This window comes from Panicum virgatum, chromosome 7N (genome assembly GCF_016808335.1).
Source record: "Panicum virgatum strain AP13 chromosome 7N, P.virgatum_v5, whole genome shotgun sequence".
In the NCBI taxonomy this organism is placed as follows: domain Eukaryota; kingdom Viridiplantae; phylum Streptophyta; class Magnoliopsida; order Poales; family Poaceae; genus Panicum; species Panicum virgatum.
In genome coordinates this window covers 44,294,913-44,315,606 of record NC_053151.1, presented here as the reverse complement: position 1 = coordinate 44,315,606, position 20,694 = coordinate 44,294,913, and the positions used below count along the sequence as shown (strand labels likewise).

General features: G+C 45.7%; 2 protein-coding genes and 1 pseudogene across 2 annotated transcripts; 1 reads left to right on the top strand and 2 right to left on the bottom strand.

Annotated features, from left to right (window-relative positions):
• The first annotated feature begins 9,686 nt into the window (after nt 1-9,686).
• On the top strand, nt 9,687-12,278 carry LOC120680462 (annotated as a pseudogene).
• A 168-nt stretch (nt 12,279-12,446) lies between these two features.
• Nucleotides 12,447-15,409, bottom strand: LOC120681933 (pentatricopeptide repeat-containing protein At3g22150, chloroplastic-like). The gene has a single exon (XM_039963622.1). It carries the CDS (start codon nt 15,293-15,295, stop codon nt 12,899-12,901), a length of 2,397 nt encoding a protein of 798 aa, XP_039819556.1. The 5' UTR covers nt 15,296-15,409; the 3' UTR covers nt 12,447-12,898.
• Nucleotides 15,410-15,703: 294 nt separating this feature from the next.
• Nucleotides 15,704-19,704, bottom strand: LOC120681936 (pectin acetylesterase 7-like). The gene is made up of 12 exons (XM_039963626.1): nt 19,237-19,704; nt 19,067-19,149; nt 18,849-18,975; nt 17,961-18,040; nt 17,795-17,884; nt 17,385-17,509; nt 17,141-17,201; nt 16,878-16,931; nt 16,723-16,800; nt 16,515-16,620; nt 16,257-16,402; nt 15,704-16,085 (listed from the first exon to the last, which is right to left on the bottom strand). Exons 1-12 carry the CDS (start codon nt 19,367-19,369, stop codon nt 15,978-15,980), a joined length of 1,191 nt encoding a protein of 396 aa, XP_039819560.1. The 5' UTR covers nt 19,370-19,704; the 3' UTR covers nt 15,704-15,977.
• Nucleotides 19,705-20,694: the final 990 nt, after the last annotated feature.

Genomic DNA, 20,694 nt, shown 5'->3' with positions numbered 1-20,694 from the left:
TCTTTTGTTTTGAAAAACAGCAAACTTGTAAATTTGTTTAAAAATCGTAGAAAAATCAGAAAAATGCAACTCAACTGTTATGGAATCTTTGCAAAGAGATCTACAACTTTTGCTACAGGCACTTTTTCATTTGCTCAATAGTTTTTGCTTCATTTAAAATACAAAGAAAATATACCTTTAATTAGATCTCAAGTTACAAGCATGAGCTGTTAGCCATTTTTGGTCAGTGGGTTACATGTTAGATGAATGGCCTTGTGTAAAAGTTCCGTGGACAGTTTACATGCCTAGCTATCAGTTTAATTAAATCTTGATGTATGCCTAGGATAGATAGTTTTATTTATCCAAGTTGTTATGATATGTTTCATGGGTTCAAACTTTTACAGTACTTGTATTTTCGTTCCCAGAGTCTACAGAAAAAGTTTGAGAATTTTTAGTTAAATCCAACTGGACCAAATGATTTTTGGTGAGGATAGATACATTAAATCATGAAAAATAGTTCCTGCACATGCAAAATTCTGATAATTTTTCTAGGGGTTAACTTTGAGTATATAATCTGGTTAAATATTAGGCTCTGGAACTTGCTATAACAGTCTGTGTAATTTAGTTTTGATCCATGCAGCTATGCATTGTGCTATTTTTCATGCCCTGTGTAATGCTTAGTTAAATCTGAAATTTTTATAGTAGATGTAACATAAGTTTAGGAACACTAAGTAAAAATTTTAGCATCTTTACTTGTAGGGTTTGTTCTGTATAAATGAATCTTAACCCTAGCAGTGGTTGTTTAATGCGTTTTTAATATTTAATATGCTCAGTGAAAATAGCTGAAAATTTTATAGCAAGTTTGTAATTAAGTAATTGACTCTCCATAAAAATTTCATCCTCAGAAGCTATACCCATCAGCTGTTTTAAATATTCCATGCTTGCACTTGAAAATAACTTTTCTAAAAATAACAAAACCCCCCACTTACTTAATAAGAAAATAATTAATCTAGATAATACTCTATAAATGATTGCCCAAGGAAATGTAAGGAAAATATTTTACAACTCTATAGTGAATTAAATTAAGATTGTTACCATCACCACAACTCACGCATATGCATTCGTGTAGATTTGACTACTCTCGCCGACGGTACGTACGAGCTGGTGCCGGAGTCCGAGAGTGAGCAGCGTGAAGCTCAAGTTAATCTAACTAAAATCACTGAAGACCTGAACCAAAGTTCAGAAGAGCCCAAGGCTAGCTCCGCTCAGGAAGGCAAGCCCCGGAGCATGTCCTACCTAATTTAAATTTATGCAACTTCTTATATTCCTATTTATTTGTGCATTTAAGTTTGTAGGAATTGTTTGGAACCTTAGTTGCATGATCCTAGGTACCTATGCTTGAACACTAGTATGTGTAGGTCGCTAGTTGGCTATGCTAATGATTCGGTAGAAGTCAAGTGATTTCCTGTCACTCGCGAGAATTATAGGAGTTGGATGTTTACTACACACTGCAATATAAGGTTTATGGGCGGGGTTGTTGTACTTGTGATACCCTGTCTGTTTAGCGAAAATGAATAAGGCCGCGGTGCGTGGTAGTGGTGGTTAAGCATTTGAACGTACTAACCATATGCCGAGAAATATGGTAATCGGTAAGCTTAAGTACCTGATCGGACCGGGGAGTGGACTTTTCCCTCACCCTCTTGGAACGTTGTTTCTCATGCGGCCACATGCGGGTGCAAGCGTGGTCACGACCCGGCGTCGACTTTGGTGTGGGGCTCTTGTAGTCGAAGGGGGTGACCCTGATCCACAAGCCGGAAAGAAAGGGGAAATGTTGCGTGGGAACTCGGTTCCCATGCGTGTGTTTAGGTCTGCTTGGCCAGGTTAACAAATTCGATTCGAATCGTCCGCCTCTCACGGATATTGGGACTGCTTAACCCTTTTGCCACATAGAGTAAGAAGTGGAACAATGATGATGAAAAATATGGTTGAATGATGAAAAATAATTGTTTTTCACCATGTATGCTATTGGATAGATGCTAATGTAGAATGGTTAATCGAACTAGAACTTGAAAGCTAAAATCTGAAAATAAGGACTTACTCTTTATTGCTTTTCGGCAAAAACAAACCCATCAAGCCAAAAGCCTTGCATGTCTAGTTAGAGGGTTAAATATATCCTAGTCGGGTAAGCCTTGCCGAGTATTAGTATACTCAGCCTTGCTTGTGGCTCAACTTTGTTTCAGGTGATGTGTTTGAAGATCAGATAGCTAGCTTGACGTGGCCGTGTACTTTACCCCCTGGTTGGTCGGTGGAGTGGGATACGACTCCGGCCAACGATGACAATGCCGAGTGATGTCATGTACGGGCTTCATCATGACATCGTGTATCGTCGTTTAGAACTCGCTTCATTTCCGCTGCAGTTGAACTCTGAACTACTTTAAATTTGAACTTCAAGTACCTTTCTGAGATTTTGAACTTGGTTTGTAATAATTAAGTTAAGACTCTGTAATGTAATATATTTGTGAAATGTTGTACTCTCTGGACTCACCTTCGTGTGGGTTGCATGTAAGTTTTGGGTTCGATCGACGCTCAGGTGGATTCTTCGGGACTTTACCCGACAGCCATGCCGGATTACTCCGTTTGAAGTGCGTGTTAGCCGGGATTACCTTTAGGGTGATGGTTAGGGCACTTGAGCCGAATTAATTTGGGCGGTGCTGCCACAGCCGCCCCGCAGCGGGGCGACCAGGTCCCGGCCGCCCGGCAGCGGGGCGGCCGGGGTATATTCCTGTAAATTTTGAAAATGAAAATATATTTTTGTAAAAAACGAAAATAAAAAAATTAAAAAACCGCCACAAACCTGGGCACAAGCCCACAAATAGTAATTCGCTCACTTATTGGGCTTTGTCGTAGGCCACGAGGCGATTTTTTCTTTTTTATATTAAAAAAATCAAAATTTAAAAATATATGTCCGTTTCGAAAAAATTCGAAAATATACCCCGGTCGCCCGCCCAAGGGGCGACAGGACCTGTTTGTAATTTTTTTCTTCTAATTTGCAAAGAGATCCCTGACAGGGGGCGCGTGGGGGCAAGGGGGGCCTGTCGCCCCCCCCCCCTCGGGCGACTAGGGGGCCCCACCCACAGGCGACACGGGGGGCCTGTCGCCCCCCTCGGGCGACAGGCTCTCCCCCCTATAAAGCCCTTGACCCCATTCCCTCCTCATTTGAGCTCAAAAATTCCACCAAAAATCCAGAAAAAAAGAGTTGGGTGAGGAGAAGGGAAACGGCGAAGCCCTGCCGGATTGCGCACTTGTGATCTGCAGGTAAGTACATTTAACTTATGTATTTTTCCATTGATATTGTAGAGTAATTTAATTTAATTAGTGCTATAGTAGAACCATTTAAGTAGGAGTTTAATGATACTTTAGTTACGTAGTAGTAAATTAGTTTAGAAAATTAGTACTACGCGTTTATTATTACAATTGCAGTACTATTAGAGACGTGTTTATAAATTAATTACGATTTAGAATAGAATTTCGCATATGGAGTATAGAATTTGAGTGTCATCACGTAGTTATGAATACTTATATGTTGTAGTTGAAATCCATACTTAGTTTTTACGGATTATTGAATAAGGTAGTGAAGTAAAGAGTATAACTCGATAAGTATTCTGTGATATACAGATATGTCGAGCAAGATGCAGTTTCAAGTATTTTTTGGTGACTACAATGTTTTGTATGGGCCAAATGGAGTAGACCTTTCTGCCTTTAAGTGCACGTCTAGCGCCATAGATAAACCTCTGGAGAGGAGTTTTGGTTCCATATATAAGTGGCTGCAGCGTGGGTTCTGTGTTGATCCGGAGACACATGTGATGACCGTCCAGTCTCTTGTTAATTGGGAGGTAGAAAGTGATTTATGGGAATTGATAATGATACACAGCATTGATGATTGGCAGAAGTACATGCAATCAGCTCTAGAGCGTGGATGGCCTCTGGCCATTCTTGTTCAAACCCGGGAGAAGACACAAAATGAAATCCAACATGGTGCAGATCAAGCAACTCCGAGTATTCGAAGAGAGACCAACTATGTTGAGCAAGATGAGTCAGAAGAGATAGAGAACCAAAACATCGGACCAGAGGGCCTTGCTGATGAGGGAGAGAGGATACATAGCATTGTGGACGAGATGGAGGCAGAAAACCAAACCGCAATGGAGATGGAAGATTATGAGAGCTCATCTGATGACAAACAGTACTCATTGCCACAAGAGTGGAAGGAGCATGTTTTTGGCAATCATGTCGTAGAAGACGTACGAAATCAGGAGTGGGAGTACAGATGGAATGAGGTAGTGGAAGGTGCAACATATCCAAACATTGAAGTCGTAAAAGATGCTATGAGACTATGGACAATATCATTGAAACGAGAATTTAGAGTCATAAAGTCCGGCAGTAAAGAATATGAGGTGAAGTGTCTGAATAATGGATGTCCATGGCGAGTACATGCATTCAAGAAAAAACGGAAGTCGAACTGGAAATGTTCCATTGTGACAGAGCACACTTGTTTGCTGTCAGAAGTTCTTCCCTCGCATCGCAATATATCATGCGATTTTGTTGCAAAGCAAATATATGGGTTGATTATGGACAACATAAATTATGAGGCAAAAATGATTGTTCGACATATTGAGCAGACTTACCAGTACACCATTAGTTATTTGAAGGCATGGCGGGCTAAACAAAGGGTGTTCGAGATGCGGTTCGGCACATACGAGGCATCATATGATAACCTACCTCGTATGTTATCGAATATATCTGTAATATATAGTAATCGTGCGTCCAGTTTGTATGGAACATATCTATAATGTATAAATATCGTGCGTCCAGTTTGTATCGAACCTATCTATAATATGTAGTAATCGTGCGTCCAGTTTGTATCGAACCTATCTGTAATGTATAAATATCGTGCGTCCAGTTTGTATGGAACATATATGTACCTATATGTTCTCATATATTTTTGAATGCAGGTATGGAGATGGACTCCTTGCTAGACCCAGTTATCGACTCGAGCCACAAGTCTTTCTTTGCAGCAGTTGAGCACCGAGCCCTAGAGGTGCTACGTCCTCATCCACCCGGGGAGGCGATCTCTATACACCACGATTGGGTTGACAGGTATGTAATGAAATATTATTGTTTATCACTTATGTATCCGTCGGTATTCCTTTGTTTCGACAATTTTGTTTATTGCAGGTTACGTGAGTCCGGTCTATTGACTCTGGGCCGTCTTGTCGAGGGTGGGACAATTCAGCTCAACCGATCCCTCCTGACGGCGCTCGTTGACAGATGGAGGCCGGAGACACACACGTTCCACCTCCCGTGTGGGGAGATGACTCCTGCGCTGCAGGACGTGGCCTACCTCCTCGGCCTCCCTATCGTCGAGGAGGCTGTAGGTCTGCGTGTGGTGGTGGCCTCGTGGAAGGATGACCTGGAGGCCCGTTTTGCCCTGGTTGACCGCGTGGAAGAAGCAGGTCCAATCAACCCGCACCCGCGAGCAGCAGGTCCTTCGAAGACCTGGTTCCTACAGTTTACAATACGTATTCATTGCATATTTAAGTTTAATTGTTAAAATTCACATGTTGCATTGTTAGTTGAAACCATTAATCTTAATTGTTCATGCAACCTACCCTGTTGGCTGCGGATGCCGACGAGTACAGTGTGACCAGATCACTGGAGGCGTACCTGCTTTGGTTGTTTGGTTACATCATGTTCAACAACACTCATGGCAACTTGGTCGATAGGATTCTCCTTCCGTATGCACGGGAGATTGCGGATGGGGACGAGGACGTACTGCCCTACAGCTGGGGTGAGGTGGTACTTGCAGCCACTTACCGTGGACTCTGCGACGGCTGCAGGAAGACACATGGGAACGCTATCCTGGCGGGGTTCCCACTACTGCTGCAACTTTGGTCGTACGAGAGGCTAGCCATTGGTCGGCCCATCGTCAGCCACGAGCCTTACCACGAGGCCATGTACGGCAACGAGAAGGACGACAGGCCCACTATGGGAACTCTCTGAATCCGGCGTCAGGTACGTTCGCAACAAATCTAATTTTGTTATTCATTGTTACACGATGCATTAGCGCACTTTTAATTTTACTTATTTGGACTGCAGAGGTCCTGGGCGCATGCACAGGTTAGACGCTCATATCCTGAGTTTGTTTCGGAGCTCGACATGCTGACGCCCGAGGACGTTGTCTGGGAGCCTTACAGCCCAGAGGCTGTGGCTACCCGTGCACCAGCAGGCCTGTCTTCGCACTGCTCCGCGAATGCGAGCCTATGGCTTACTACAGCCGTCCTTGTTTACGACATCGCGGTTGAGGCATATTGCCCTTGGAGAGTCAGGAGACAGTTTGGGCAGCGCCAGGAGTTTCCGGCGCCCACCGCGTTGGAGCGTGTCAGTCACCAGGACCACAAGTAATTATGAATGAACTTGGCTCATGCATTCATGTCGAATCTAACGATTCTTCGTGGTCCACTTTTGTAGGTTGTCAAGGAGTGGCTTGCCGTGCTCTGATGATTGGCTCACCAAGATGCAGTCGTGGGTGGACCAATGGGAACAGGCAGACGAGCACTTGGTCCATCCAACAGGACCACACACAGACAGCTCCTTTAGGGCTTACCTCACCTGGTACTTACCCCGGACTCGGGCTCGTATGGTTTATGTTGACACTCACCCGCAGCCACACCAGGCGAGGCCTCAGGATGGCTATGCCCGGCACCACGTGGAGGCACTAGCTGGCATGGTGAGTCTGTTGATCATATTTGCATATATATATATATATATATATATATATATATATATATATATATATATATTCAAAAGATAATTCATGTGTTACTAACTGTTCCTTTACTCAATGGATGCAGTTTCGCCTTTGCAACATGATGGAGACGGACTACTCGACTTACCTGACGAGGGTATGTGCCGGATCCCCAATGACCCAGTTTGAGCAGACAGAGGCATGGTCAAGACAGCGTGACCAGTTGCGTTCAGTACTGCACAACTTGGGAAGCCGTGTGCAGTATGAAGACAGCCACGGGTCGTCCCAGGCCTCGTAGTCGTTCCCGTGTCCGGCGACCGTGCACAGGCCGACGTCTCAGTACTACACAACTGCAGGTAACATAGATATCTCTTTAAAATTAGATCAAGTGTTGCTACATATTTACTAATATCACAAATAGGATACGATTCAGCTACTGCGTTCGGCCATACTGGAATGTTTAGAGGGGCACCACCAGTTGGCGGACCGTATCCAGGGATAGTACCGGGGCCACAGATACCGGCCTACACAGGTTAGTTTATGTTTCGTATTTCGGTTTCTACATGTCATGACGAAAGACACGAGCGTACGCTAACATCCGCATTTTATGCGTAGGATTCTACCCCGATGCGGGCACCGGACCTTCTTCCTCCTTTCAACCTGGTACAAAACACTCTCTCAATACACTCACTAATTTACCACGCAACATATGTTGGTTTACGTTTATATGTTACGCAGGGTTTGTTTCGAGTACGTTCGTTCCAGATAACGAGGGCGTCACCTTAGACGAACTCGACAGCTTGACTCCAGAGTCACCTGGCGCGCACGGTGACCCCGATGTCTTGGGGTATTCACAGCTAGGAGGAGCACCACTTGGGATCTCTCAGCAACAGACACTGCGGCCCCTTTTGCGTTCTGAGCGACAGGTGAGGTCTCCGGATCGTCACACCTACTCTGAGGGCCATGTCCGTGCCTAGTAGAGGGCTAAGAGGGTCCGACGCCCTAGGAGTGGTTAGATATATCTGATGTTTGTGTCTCTGATGTTTATTTGTAATGAAATAGCTGTGGACCGCTTATTTGTACACTTCAACGTTCGCCTCTGATCACTCTCGTATTTTCCATTACATACGATATACAATAGATGGTATGTTTATGCTTCGATACTCCATTAGGACTAACTACGATTCAAACTCGACATTATGTACATGTCCAGTGAATGCAAGTTACGTACGAGACATACATACAAGCATAATACAACATTAACAATACTAAATGCGAATACATCTTAAACCGATAAACATCATATGTTATAGATCATGGCATGAAATCATCTAGGTCGTCATCCCAGTTGACAGATGGTGGTGCTGCAGGTGGTGTAGTATGGCTCGACGAACCTCTTGCCTTTCCCTTTATCTCTTTTCTGGATCTACGTTCATGTACAGGGGGAGGAACATCATGTGTTGGAGGCCATGGTTTGGGAGGCATAAAGTCATCCATGTCGTCATCCCAGTTAACACAAGTTGGTGCTTGAGGTGTTGCAGCATGACTTGACGAACCTCTTCCCTTTCTCTTTCTCTCTTTTCTGGATCTAGGTTCATGTACAGGGGAAAGAACATCATGTGTTGGAGGCCATGGTTTGGGGGCATGAAGTCATCTATGTCGTCATCCAAGTTAACACAACTTGGTGCTTGAGGTGCTGCAGCATGACTTGACGAACCTCCGGTCATCTGTTCTTGTGGAGGCCAAGTACTATCACCCGAAGATCTTCTCCACCTCCTTCGCCTAGTTTGCGGTATAAGTCCACCGAAGATACATACTAATTTACGGAAATTTGGTATCGATTTGTTAATCAACTCTGTGTCCTCGGGTAATCCTAGCATATAATTAAACAACAATGTTACTGTTTCATACATATGGATTCCAAATGACGGACGGGATTAGAATTGAATGAGAGTTACCTTAATGTGCATCTCATACACCTCTGACCGCATCCATGTCTTACAAGAACTTTGTAAGAATCCAATGATATTAGGATGATTCGCTAGTTCACATACTCTCATGTATATATTCCGACGTTCTAGTAGGTGTCCCTTTACATCTTGCGTTGTAATACCTCGAAATAATGTGAAATCTTTAAACTCTACTACTTTGGACAACACCATCTCTATCGTACCATCCGCTAACGGATCCAACTTCTTACTGATAACAAGATGTGTCATGATATTAAGTATTATATTAGATTTTTCTTCGGTCCATGAAAATTCTCTACAATTGGAGGCAGTCATTGCCTTATGCTGCAATATCAATAAGGTTATATCATAATTCTATTCTAATTCATAATTAATTTAAAAACAAGTCTGTTTTAGTACTGAAATTGTAATACTAAACGAGTGTTCTAAAGCACCAAATCTAATTCAGCTAATCCGCTAATTAAATTAAATTATTATACAATATCAATGGATTCATACGGAAGTTACCGGTACATCACAAGTGCGCAATTCGGCAGAGCTTCGCTGCTTTTCTTCTCCTCACCCCTCTCTTTTTTTCTGAATTTTTTGTGCAATTTTTGTGCTCAAATGAGAAAGGAATGGAGGCCAGGGCTTATATAGGGTGGGAGAGTCCCTGTCGCCTGGGGCAGCCCTGTCGCCCGTGTGGGGGGGGGGGCGACAGGCCCTCCCTCCACACACACCCCCGGCCAGGGACCTCTTTGCAAATTCAAAAAAATTACATTAAGATACTGTCGCCCGTTGCTTGGGCGACAGGCCCCTGTCGCCTCTGGGTGGACGACCGGGGGCTATTTTCGAAATTTTTCAAAACGGACATATATTTTTGAAATTTTTATTTTTAAATATAAAAAAGAAAAGGACGCGGCCACGAGCCCACAAGTCGCACATGGTTCCAAGGCTTCAAGCCCAGCAGGGAGCCAGGGAGCGCCGGGCAGCACCACAGCCGACTCGCTTCACCCCTCTCCCGGCGGCGGCCACCGGCCAGCGATCGCCGCAGTTGGTCCCGCGATCCTCGTGCGTCCCCTCGCCGCAAGTTTAGAGATGGCGGCGAATTCCGGGTACACACGCCCGCGCCCGCTCGCCGATGACGCCGCTCCTCCGCCTCCTAGCGCCGTCCTGTACGTGGCCAACTGCGGACCCGCGGTCGGGGTTACCGACGCCGACGTCTGCGCTGTGTTCGGTGCCTTCGGGGAGGTCGCCGGGGTCCAGGCCGCCGACAACAGCGGCGCCCGCGTCATCGTCCGTTTCCAAGAGCCCGCCGCCGCGGAGGCCGCCATTGCCGCGCTCCACGGGCGTCCCTGCGACGGCCTTGCGGGGCGCGTGCTACACATAAGGTACTCGGTGCCCGTGAAGCCGAAGGCTCTCCCTGGAGGCTCGCTGCCGGTGGCTCTCGCGGCATCGGAGCTCGGGATCCCCGGGATTTACATGGTTGAGGAGTTCGTGACTGCCGCTGAGGAACAGGTCAGCCAATTATGAGCCGCCCCTGTTTTTTTGTCGAATTTTGAGGGTCTCCTAGCCCTGCTATCTTTGTGCTGAGCGGTATTATATCTTTTGCTTCTTTTTCAGGAACTACTTGCAGCTGTGGACAGCAGGCCGTGGAGAAGTCTGGCGAAGAGGTGAGTTCAGCATTACGGTTATGAGTTTCTGTATGAAGTAAGTTTGATCTTGTAAGTATCTCAGGATGATGCAAAATTTTCTGCTCCATTTGATTATCTTGTGTTCTCACATTGATAATTGAATGGGACTACTCAAGACCAGAAGTGCTGATGTTTTTTTTAAGAGAGTGTGTCTTCATTTATGCTGCCAGGAAACAAAAAGTTAATAAAAGTGTGAGATGCATTGTTTTGTAGTTTTTATGCTGTGTAATGTTGAGTTTATGATCCTCATACTGTTTGCCTCATTTTCACCATTCTCGGACCTAATCAAGTCCTAAAGTTTCACTGTGTAATAAAATGCAGTTTGATTTCACTTCTGCGGTACATAGATAACAGTTGACAAAGGTTTGTGTAGTATAAACAAACTTCAGTAACTTGTAACTTCTACCGCACACTTTCCTTTAATCATTATATCTGCAGCTAAAGAGTAAAGACAACCTAAATTTTATGTTGAAAATAGTCTTGAATTCTTGATATCTACAGACAAGGAATGTTGATTCGAAGCAATTCTTGGGTGAATTACCGGCTTTTATATCAATAGTCCTTGAGAAGATCGCTTCCTTTCCTGGTTTGAAGAAGTGTACTACCAGATTAGTTGATCAATTAACAGTAAGTGTCTTTATGCCTACTGTTCTCTCTATTGTTTCCTTTGCTGAAGGTGGCATATAGAATTATTATTCTTGCCTTGCTCCATGATGTAATTTAGATTTGATCCCTTAGCTTTCTATTGGTAGCAACATTAACTTTTAAAATAAAATAATGCATTAAATTGTTCATATGTTTACAGGTAAACGAATATCCTTGTGGTGTAGGTTTGTCTCCACATATAGATACACACTCAGCATTTGAGGAAATGATTTTTAGCCTTTCTTTGGCTGGACCTTGCATCATGGAGTTCAGGAAATATCCTAAAGGTAGTTGGTGTGCTCCAAGCATGGTCAATGGAGCTGATGAACATACCAATCAAGAGCCAGAGTGCATAAGGAAAGCAATTTTCCTACCTCCTCGGTCCATGTTGCTGATGTCAGGAGAAGGCCGATATGCTTGGCATCACTATATACCGCATCATAAAGTATGTAAGGTTCCCTTTGCATTGTTTTGCTTCAGCTCTATATTATTCACAATGCACTAATTCCAACTGTTAAATAATCATGCCACAGAGTAAACTAATGTTTGTGCCCTGTTTTTCTTTTAGATTGATGATGTGGGTGGTCAAGTCATCAAAAGGAATTCAAGGCGAGTTTCTTTTACTTTTCGTAAGGTTTGCCCTGCTTTGCTCATTTCACAGCACCCTTGATAGCTGAACAGTTTGCGAATAGTGTGGCATGCTATCCAGTTTCTTCATTATTGGATTTTGGGTTTGCTACCAGCCTTCTAGCTTTTTATTCATAAGTGCCTCAATGCTCCTTCTGGCTACTCATTTGGTATATTATGGCCTTCTGGGTGTCAATTACAGGTGAGGATGGGTCCTTGTGACTGTGAATACAAGCAATTTTGTGATTCTCATAGCAAGAGATGTTAATCTGGAAAGGCTTAACAGATTTAAACCTACTTGCTGCTACAACTATTGGGAAGTCGCAATATAGACTGGTGTATGTTGTCTGACTTTTTGACACACTCAAAACGGTAAGCTTGCCCACGGATCGAAGCCATATAAAGCAATAGGTGTTTGAGAAAACCAACAGATAGAGAACTTATGCAGCGAATCATTGGCTTGTGACGTGGGGACCTTGTAGTAGGCTCAGTTTGAGGTTGAGTTGTATGACTTGCCTGATATGTAATGACAAAAAATAATTTATATGACTATTGTTTATGTTACTGTTGAACTTCATCGAATTCGTCTTTGGCTATCAGGAAACTTTTTTATGTTAATCGAGTTTCGTTATTTGGTTAGTCTCATCATCAGGAAACTTTTCTGGATGAGGAACTTAGGTATTGACCTTTGAAAGAGAAATGCTGTGTTCAAGTCTAATAGATGCACGCACGGAGATGCAAACACCCAGCAAAAAAAAACTGATGATATTCATCTTCATTGAGTAATTACAGGAACTCTTTCTGTGCCCATCGTTAGATATGAACAAATTGCTATACACTTCACCATGCATGTCAGGTGTCTGGGACAAAATCCATATGAACGACGAGCAACACTACCTTGCTGTTCATTGCATGAGTACTAAGTAGTCCGCAAACACTGGCTGCTCACCGGCGTCACCGCGGCTTGCAACACGGCTGCATCCAACTTACACATATCCTTCCAGCATGGTTGCATCCAGGGCATTTTCACCGTTCAGCCGTGGTCTGGAGTTCATATGCGAGGGGGGCATATTCAAATGCCCCCAAATGCGTCAATTTGGCCAACATGTTGGTGCTGCACATAACCTGAGTGCTCATCACGTCACAGAACATGACCAAGCATCAGATCAGCAAGCTCACCACTGCCACAGGTACTGAAACGTTTAGATGACTTCATCCCTATCGAAATCAACACCTTGCAGCATCGAGTATACATGGTCATTTTTGGGGTAATTTTGCAATGTTGCGTCCTGGACTTTAATCCAACTAGAACCTGCCAGTTTTCTCAACCCTCTCAACCTCATCTCCTTCCTCAGGCTATCAGCACTACTCCAGTTACTCTCAGCAGCAAAAATGTGTGACAGCAGAACATTGTAGCCAGCATGACCATACTTCTTCTCAACACGGAGCAGTCTCTTTGTCACCAAATTTGCCAGCTCCTGCTTGCCCTGCGCTTTGCAGGATGCAAGCAGTGATCCCCAAATGGAGATGAAGTTGCCCTCCTCCCCCAACCCCTCCACAAACTCATAAGCTTCGTCCACTCTGCCTGCTTTAGCTAACAAATCTACAACACAGCAATGATGCTGAGGAGTAGGTGCAACCCCAAATGCTTCCATTGACCTGTACAGAGCAAGTCCTTCCTCGACCAGTCCAGAGTAATTACATGCTGAAATCACTGCCAAGAAAGTCACAGCATCAGGTTTTAACCCCTTCTCTCGCATCGAGTAGAAAAGGGACACTGCTCTTTCGCCAAAACCATGCTGACCAAGACCAGAAATCATTGTTGTATAGGAGACAGTGCTCTTCTCAGTCATGCTAGCAAAGACATGTTCTGCAGTGGAAATCTCGCCACACTTGGAGTACATGTCAACAAGAGCTGTACCTACAAAGACATTGGAGTCCAAACACCGGCGCACAGAAAAACAATGGATCTGCTTCCCTCCACTGACGCCGCCTCCAAGAGGATCACATGCAGGGAGCACCGAGGCAAGTGTCACTGAATTAGGTTCAAGGCCTGCCTCAAGCATTGCCCGGAATGCCAAGATCGCTTGTTCTGGCTGCCCACTTTGTGTGTATCCTGCTATCATGGCATTCCAGGTGACTTCATCTCTTTTGAAATCACCATAGACATCAAACACTTTCTGAGCTATTTCTATGCGACCGGACTTGGCATACATGTCTATCAGATAGCTCTCCAAGCCCTCGCCCTCAATTCCATGCCTTATGAGATAACCATGGGTTTGTTTGCCGATCTGAAGGTCTCCTGTATTTGACGCAGCAGATAGAACTGCTGTCAATGTCACTGAATCAGCAGCAAAACCTGATTTTTGCATCTCATACACAAGCAACAGGCCTTCCAAGTCAAAATCATTCTGCACAAAAGCAGTTACCATGGTGTTCCAAGAAACGACGTCCTTCTCTGGTAAGCGGTCAAAAAGCTCAAATGCAGTTTGGACATTGCCACATCTCGAGTACATCACAACAAGTGCATTACCAAGTATCACTGGCAATGCACCACGCATTCCTTTGATCAAGTAACCATGCAGCTGCTGACCCAGCCTGCCATCCTGGGACTGTGATGCTGCAGTGAGAGCTGTCAAGAAGGTCACAACATCCAGTGGAACCTCTTTAGATCCTAGTAACCGGATAAAGAGATCCATGGCTTCAGTAAACTTCCCATTCTGCACATATCCAGTGATCATCGTGTTCCAAACCTCAGTGTTCTTCTTGGCAGTGTGCTCAAATACCCTCCAAGCTGATTGCACATCCCTGAGCTCAGAAAACATCACGATAGCCGAACTGACAACGAATAGATCACTGAGATATTCCAACCCATGCTTCAGAAGCAGGCCATAGAGAGCAAACGACCAACTGGGATCATCGCTGGCTGCTGCGGGGAAGACATTGACGAAGCTTACCGGCGTGGGCCTGACGCCATCCTCCAGCATACGCGCGAACAGCTCCAAGGCTTCCTGGGGACGCCCGGTCTTGACGTACCAACCGAACAGGGTGTTCCACGAGACGGCGTTCCGCTTGGGCATCGCGTCGAACAGCCTGCGGACGACGTCGACGCCGCCGTCGCCGCGGTACCGCACGCAGGAGGCGTAGAGGTTGAGGAGCGAATTGCGGAGCACCGCGGTGTCGGGAAGCGCGCGCGCGCGGCGGAGGAGGTGCGCGTGGACGGATTTCCCTAGGCGGAGGCGGCGGGTGCGCGCGCAGGCGGTGAGCGCGCAGGAGTAGGTGTAGTGGTCGGAGCGCGGCGCGGGGCGCGCGGCGTGGTTGAGAAGCGCGTAAAGGCGCAGCGCGTGGTCCGGGAGCGCGCGGGCCACGTAGGCGATGAGGACGGCGTTGCAGAGCAGCGTCGGCGGCGGGCGCGGAAGCGCGTCCAGCAGCAGCAGCCGCGCACGGTCGAGCTGGCCTTGCTTGCACAACCGCCGCACCTGCGAGGCCGTCGGGTGCGGCTGCGCCTTCTTCCCTCCCCCGCCGCCGCCGGTGCTGGTGGCGGAGGCATTGGTGGGGGCGAGAGGGAGCGAGACGGCGCAGCGGGGAGGAGGAGACATGGGACGGTGTCGCGTCGCGGTGAGTCTCCCCTCGCAGTGGCAGCAGCTCCCAGCTCATCGCCTCATCCCCTTCTGCTGCTTCGTGCCGGGCCCGGCCGAGCAGCGATTGAGCCACTGACGAATAGGCTCTACAAGCGTCTTTGCCAAATACGTTTCCTTATTTGGGAAGCTTTGCCTGGCGTCTGGCGATGATCTTGGCTTTTGGTGGGTGATTAGGTTAACCCAAAAGTCATTAAAATGAACTCATCTGAATTTCAAAGCAGGGAAATGAAAATAAAAATGAACTACTTGCATCCGACCTGTCGTGCCACCAAGAAGTGAGGCCACATAGTCAACATTTGGTACATCAATCAATATACACGAATTGTTTTCATCAAAAAAAATATACGCGAATTGTAGTACTACTACTAGTATGTTACAGAACCTTTTTTTTTTCCTCTCTTTATTTATCCTCAGAAGAAGAGGCAAACAGGCCATTGATGAACCCTTTCGTTTGCGTTTACATTCATCGTCCACAAACTCACATAAAGCCATACTGGGTAAGAAATCGGCTATAGAGAATCACCTATTACTATGGGCGTGATGTGATCCCTTATTGTTTCACTTGCATGACACAGCATTATTAACTTATCTACTTAACAACGTACTATCAATCACCCTCATTATAATTAGAAAAAAGATATCAATCATCCTCACGGTTCTTGCAAGTTGGGTTGCAGGGATACGGGCAATCGATCTTCTGAGAGACCTCCCTATCGTTGTACCAGTCACCCACTGCTTTGCCAATTTGCTGCAGTGAGACAGAAACACATCACAAGTAAGCTACTACATCTGAACTGGTTTCGTTATTTCTGAATTTCTCGACTAGTACTACATATTAACACATGTCTGAAATCTGAGAGAGAGAAAAAAAAATAAGACTGTTCAGTATCACGCTTTACTGACGCAGGATTAGACTTACCGTCTTATTAACTAAGGGAGAGCCATCGGCCAACCATGTATCTTGGGCCCCGGATTGGCAGTGAGCATTGCATGAGTCGATGAACATGCCTAGAGATGGAGACTGCCCTGGTTTAGGAAGTGCTGCCAGAAAGTCTGTCCTGAAATCTGTTCCAAAAGAATCAAGCGAATCAGATATAGGCAAAGTTACTAAATTCACTGCAGGTTCCTGACGACTAATCCAAGAAGCTGAATGCAAACTGAAACCAAAAATACTAACTTTGCAAGGTTGTGAGTTGGCTGGCGGAGCAGCTCTTAATATCAAGTTTGCATTGGGCCCAGGTCTTCTTCGGATCAGCTGGACTAGGTGCTAGGACGTTCTTGATCTGTAGGCAATGCAGGCCCAAACTGGTTAGTTTTGTTCATTAAGTTGTTGGTTGACACAGTTTATCTTAAACAGTATGCAATGTAGAAGATATGAAAAATACCTGCCATGAATCATAGGCTGCATTAAGTATAAACAGTGGTGTGCGCAATGTTGGCACTACATACTGCGGGAACATACACTGCATTTGTTTTGAAAGTTAGTTTTGAATACTACGGAGGAGTGTTTATCCAGATGAGGTAACGGAACAAAACTGACCAGCTCAGGTGGTTGCTTTGAGGTACATGAAGCTGGTAAATTTTTGGCTGATCCCTGAAAGATATTGACAGATTATTAGACTTGAAATTTGTATGAAAGAAAATTTTCACTTGATCACTTTGCATAACCGGTTGACAAAGATTTCTTTCACTTTCTACTAATTCTTTTTGGAAAATACTTAATTATAAGCATTGATAGTTGCAAGCTTAAACATTAGATTTTTTTTTGGATTAGAACCAATCTATGATAAGAAAGAAACGTACATGTAGAGTCACGACATTCTTATATATTGATCTGGCATAATTGTTGCCGGAGATATCCTTCCTGCAATTACAGAAAATGTTCTCATTGTACTGAAAATGTTGCTCTGTTAAGATATTGATGTGTTAGACTGATTATGTAGGTGCAAATCATAAGTTATTAAACAACCAAGAGAAAATATAACATGTTACATAGCACGATCTGTACTGAAAGTTCGCCAATTGACACCAAGAGCGCAGAACTTACCCGTCGAGAAAATATCCAGCATCAGAAAAGCACTTGACCTTTGTCGTCGCTGGAAACAGATCATGGAATCTGTCACAGTGTAGTATTGCTGCTAGACCTCCGGCTGAACATCCAGAAAGAAGGACCTGTAATATGTATGATGCAATGTCTCATCTTTCTAGGATCAGTAAGAGCTGTTAAGGGAGTAAGGAAACATTTAACTGGGTGAAAATCATGTGTTGGTTCAATTTATGTTCCTAATAGTTGGAATGAACTTCTAAATCATTCGACAAAAAACATCATGATGCCACTTATAGATACTCCCATAATTAGAAATTTACTCCTGCTGTTGTGGTGAATTAAATATTGGGCATCCATAACCATACTTTTTTTTAATGCAACTGAATGCTAGCATCCAGCACCGAACATACATTTTGTGCCTTGTTCATCCCTCTCACAGTAAGTAGATCATCCATGATGGCGCGCCAAACTCTGAAACCTCTGTAATAGAGGTTTTTCCCCTAAATTGAAAACACGGTGTTAATAGCATTTTTTCCCTGCAGAACTGATCGTTCAATCCACAAGTCCAAGACATACGGATTCCACAGCCTCAACGTCACCAGTAAATGATGAACCATCGCAGTATCTGACCTTCACTCTATTCCAATTGTAGAAATCTGCAAGCATCACAAGATATCTCTCATTCATATAGGTACTACAGTATAATCACAACCATAGTCACAGAATTCGGGGTCGATGCCTCGTCCCACGACCCGGGAACGCCGTTCCGATTCGAGGGTCGGGGTCAAAGAGGGTCAGTGTCCCATTCAAGGTTGGATCGCGTCCCGGTTTGAGAGGGGTCGTAGCCCCATTGCTAGCAGATTTAATTGGGATAAGAAGTTTATTGATAGCGGATTGATGTGGTTTTTGTTAGATAATAAGCTGAGTACGTGTAGTATGATCTAGATGTACTATTTTATATGTTTCTTATATGTTTGTGCAGATTAGTTTCTTCATTAGTAGCACATATATATATAGTTTTTGTTTTTTTAAAGACGCATCGACCCGAAGATATCGACCCGAATGAATCAGAGTCGTTTTCCACATAATAATTTATCGTTCCATAGAGGTATACCCTCTTCGTACCACAATTTTATAAAGTGACGACCGTCGACCCTCGACCCCGTTCCTCGACCCGGTCGACCTAGGAACTTTGTGACTATGATCACAACTAGTACAATCACAACAACATTAGCGACAAGAGTGCCAGTTCTTTTTTTTTAACTAAACTTGCACTGATACTTGTCTTCAGTTTCAAAGGACCATCAGAGCTAGCATTATTTATTGCACTCTTTCAGCAGGAAAAACAATATTGAAATCCCTACATTTATCTCTCTCTTTTTTTCAAATGTAGATGTCGCTTCATTCTTTTTTCTTGATCCAAGTTTGAGGAATGGTGCAAGTGGCAAACGGCGAATGACATACCAGGGTTGGATTTCTGGCTGCCGCCTAATATCCCTGAAAACGAGAGCGGCCTCATGAACTTCGAGGAGCCCCTGAAGTTGCCCTTCCTGACAGCACACTCATCAGGATTCCTGCACCACCCTCCTCCCTTCCAAAGAGAGAAACAAATAAAATTGGGTCGATTCATTCCTCCCGAAAACGTTGGATCGGCAACATTAGATTGATCGCACACGTCGTACCTCCATGTGAACCACCCAGTTGTTGGCGCCAGAGCCAGAGCCGGGCGAGAAGTGGTAGACCGGGGGGCTCCCATCCAAGCACACTGCGCCATGACAAATCACAGCGTCAGCCAATGGACAATCACCGGGAACAGAAGCTGCAATGCAGAGTGGGGAGAGGGAGCACGCACCTGCTCCTTTGGCCACCGCGTTCTTCAGGAACACCATCTCCACATCCGCCGGCCCGGCCTCAGCTGCCGCCGCCAGCAGGAGGAAGCTCAGCACCGCCGCCGCACGGCTGAGCCGTGCCCGGGACGCTGCCATTCCGCGAGACGAGAGCAGGATCCTCCTTTCTCCCCTGGGCGCGCGAGAAACGGAGCAGGGATGGAACGGAAGTGGTGGCGACAGAGAAGCAAGCACCGGCTGGCTGCGCGCGGCCTCAGGGAGCTTTCACCGCGTCCAGGGGCGGCATAAATAGCAGCGGCATCCCGCGTGAGCGTGAGGATGAGGGAGGGAGGGAAGGAACCGAGGGAGGGGGGAGGGAGGGGAGGCCGGGAGGGCGCCGACAATGCCGGTGGCCTGGCGCCAAGCAAGGCATATGCGGTGTGGATGGAAAGCCGCGCAGCAGCAGCAGCAGCAGCAATCTGCGAGATTTGCAGGGAGGCGTCGTCGTCATCCTCCCGCTTTAATGCTTCCCAGCTGCTTCCGATCCACGGTACCAACCTGTGCAGGCTTGCATGGTGCGCAGATTCCTTGGGCGTCAGGTCCAGATCACCGCAGGACGACGATGCAGTCGGAGCAATGCACAGCACAACTGCAGATTTCGTCACGCACCAACAGCAATGCATCTGCTGTCAGTGAGCGCGCCACTGCGGTGTAGCACCTCCGCTTGGGCCGCTTTCGGTGCCGCCCTGCTTCGGATGCGAATGCGACTGTGCGAGCACTGCTTGCGCTTGGTATCTGAAGAGCGGATGGATGCACGATGGAGTGAAGTCAGTGTAGTGAGAGAAAAGAGAGTTGTTGCACGCACACGTGAAGACCCCCAGCCGCTCGATCGTGTCGTCTGGCGAGGTAGCATCCAAACGTAGTTGTCTTCTTCGCCGACCAACATGCGCGTCTCACTGTTAGTCTGGCAGTTCTGCCGCTCGCCATGATCCCCGTGGTAGTCTCCGGTGGTGTTGACGAAGAAACACTTCGAGCGGCTGGGTTGATCAGGCAACATGGTCCAGTACTCCAGTTCAAATGCAATGCATTATCTTTTTTTTCCCAGTGCTGGGCATACAAAAAAGGTTTGGCTAACTCGAAACGATATTACCTTTAACCGTGCGCGAGTTTCTTCGTCTCTACAAGTGTTGTTTAGAGGAACATATTAGATCCGGTTTTGGGCGCTGCTGCAAAAAGAAGAGGAAAGGCCGCCGGTGTTAGAGGGGTGCCGCGCACTTGAGTGCTTTGCCATGGAAGTATTCGCGTCAAATGGATGGCCATTTAATAATCGGATTGCTTATGTTTAAGCACGTTTTAATCTCTCTTGTTTTTCTACTCTATTTCGTTTTTGTTCAGACGCTTTGTGCGGTGTGATTGTGTTTTCGAACAGCTATATGTATCAATCGACATAGAGGCTGGAATATACTTAATATATTTCCTTATCT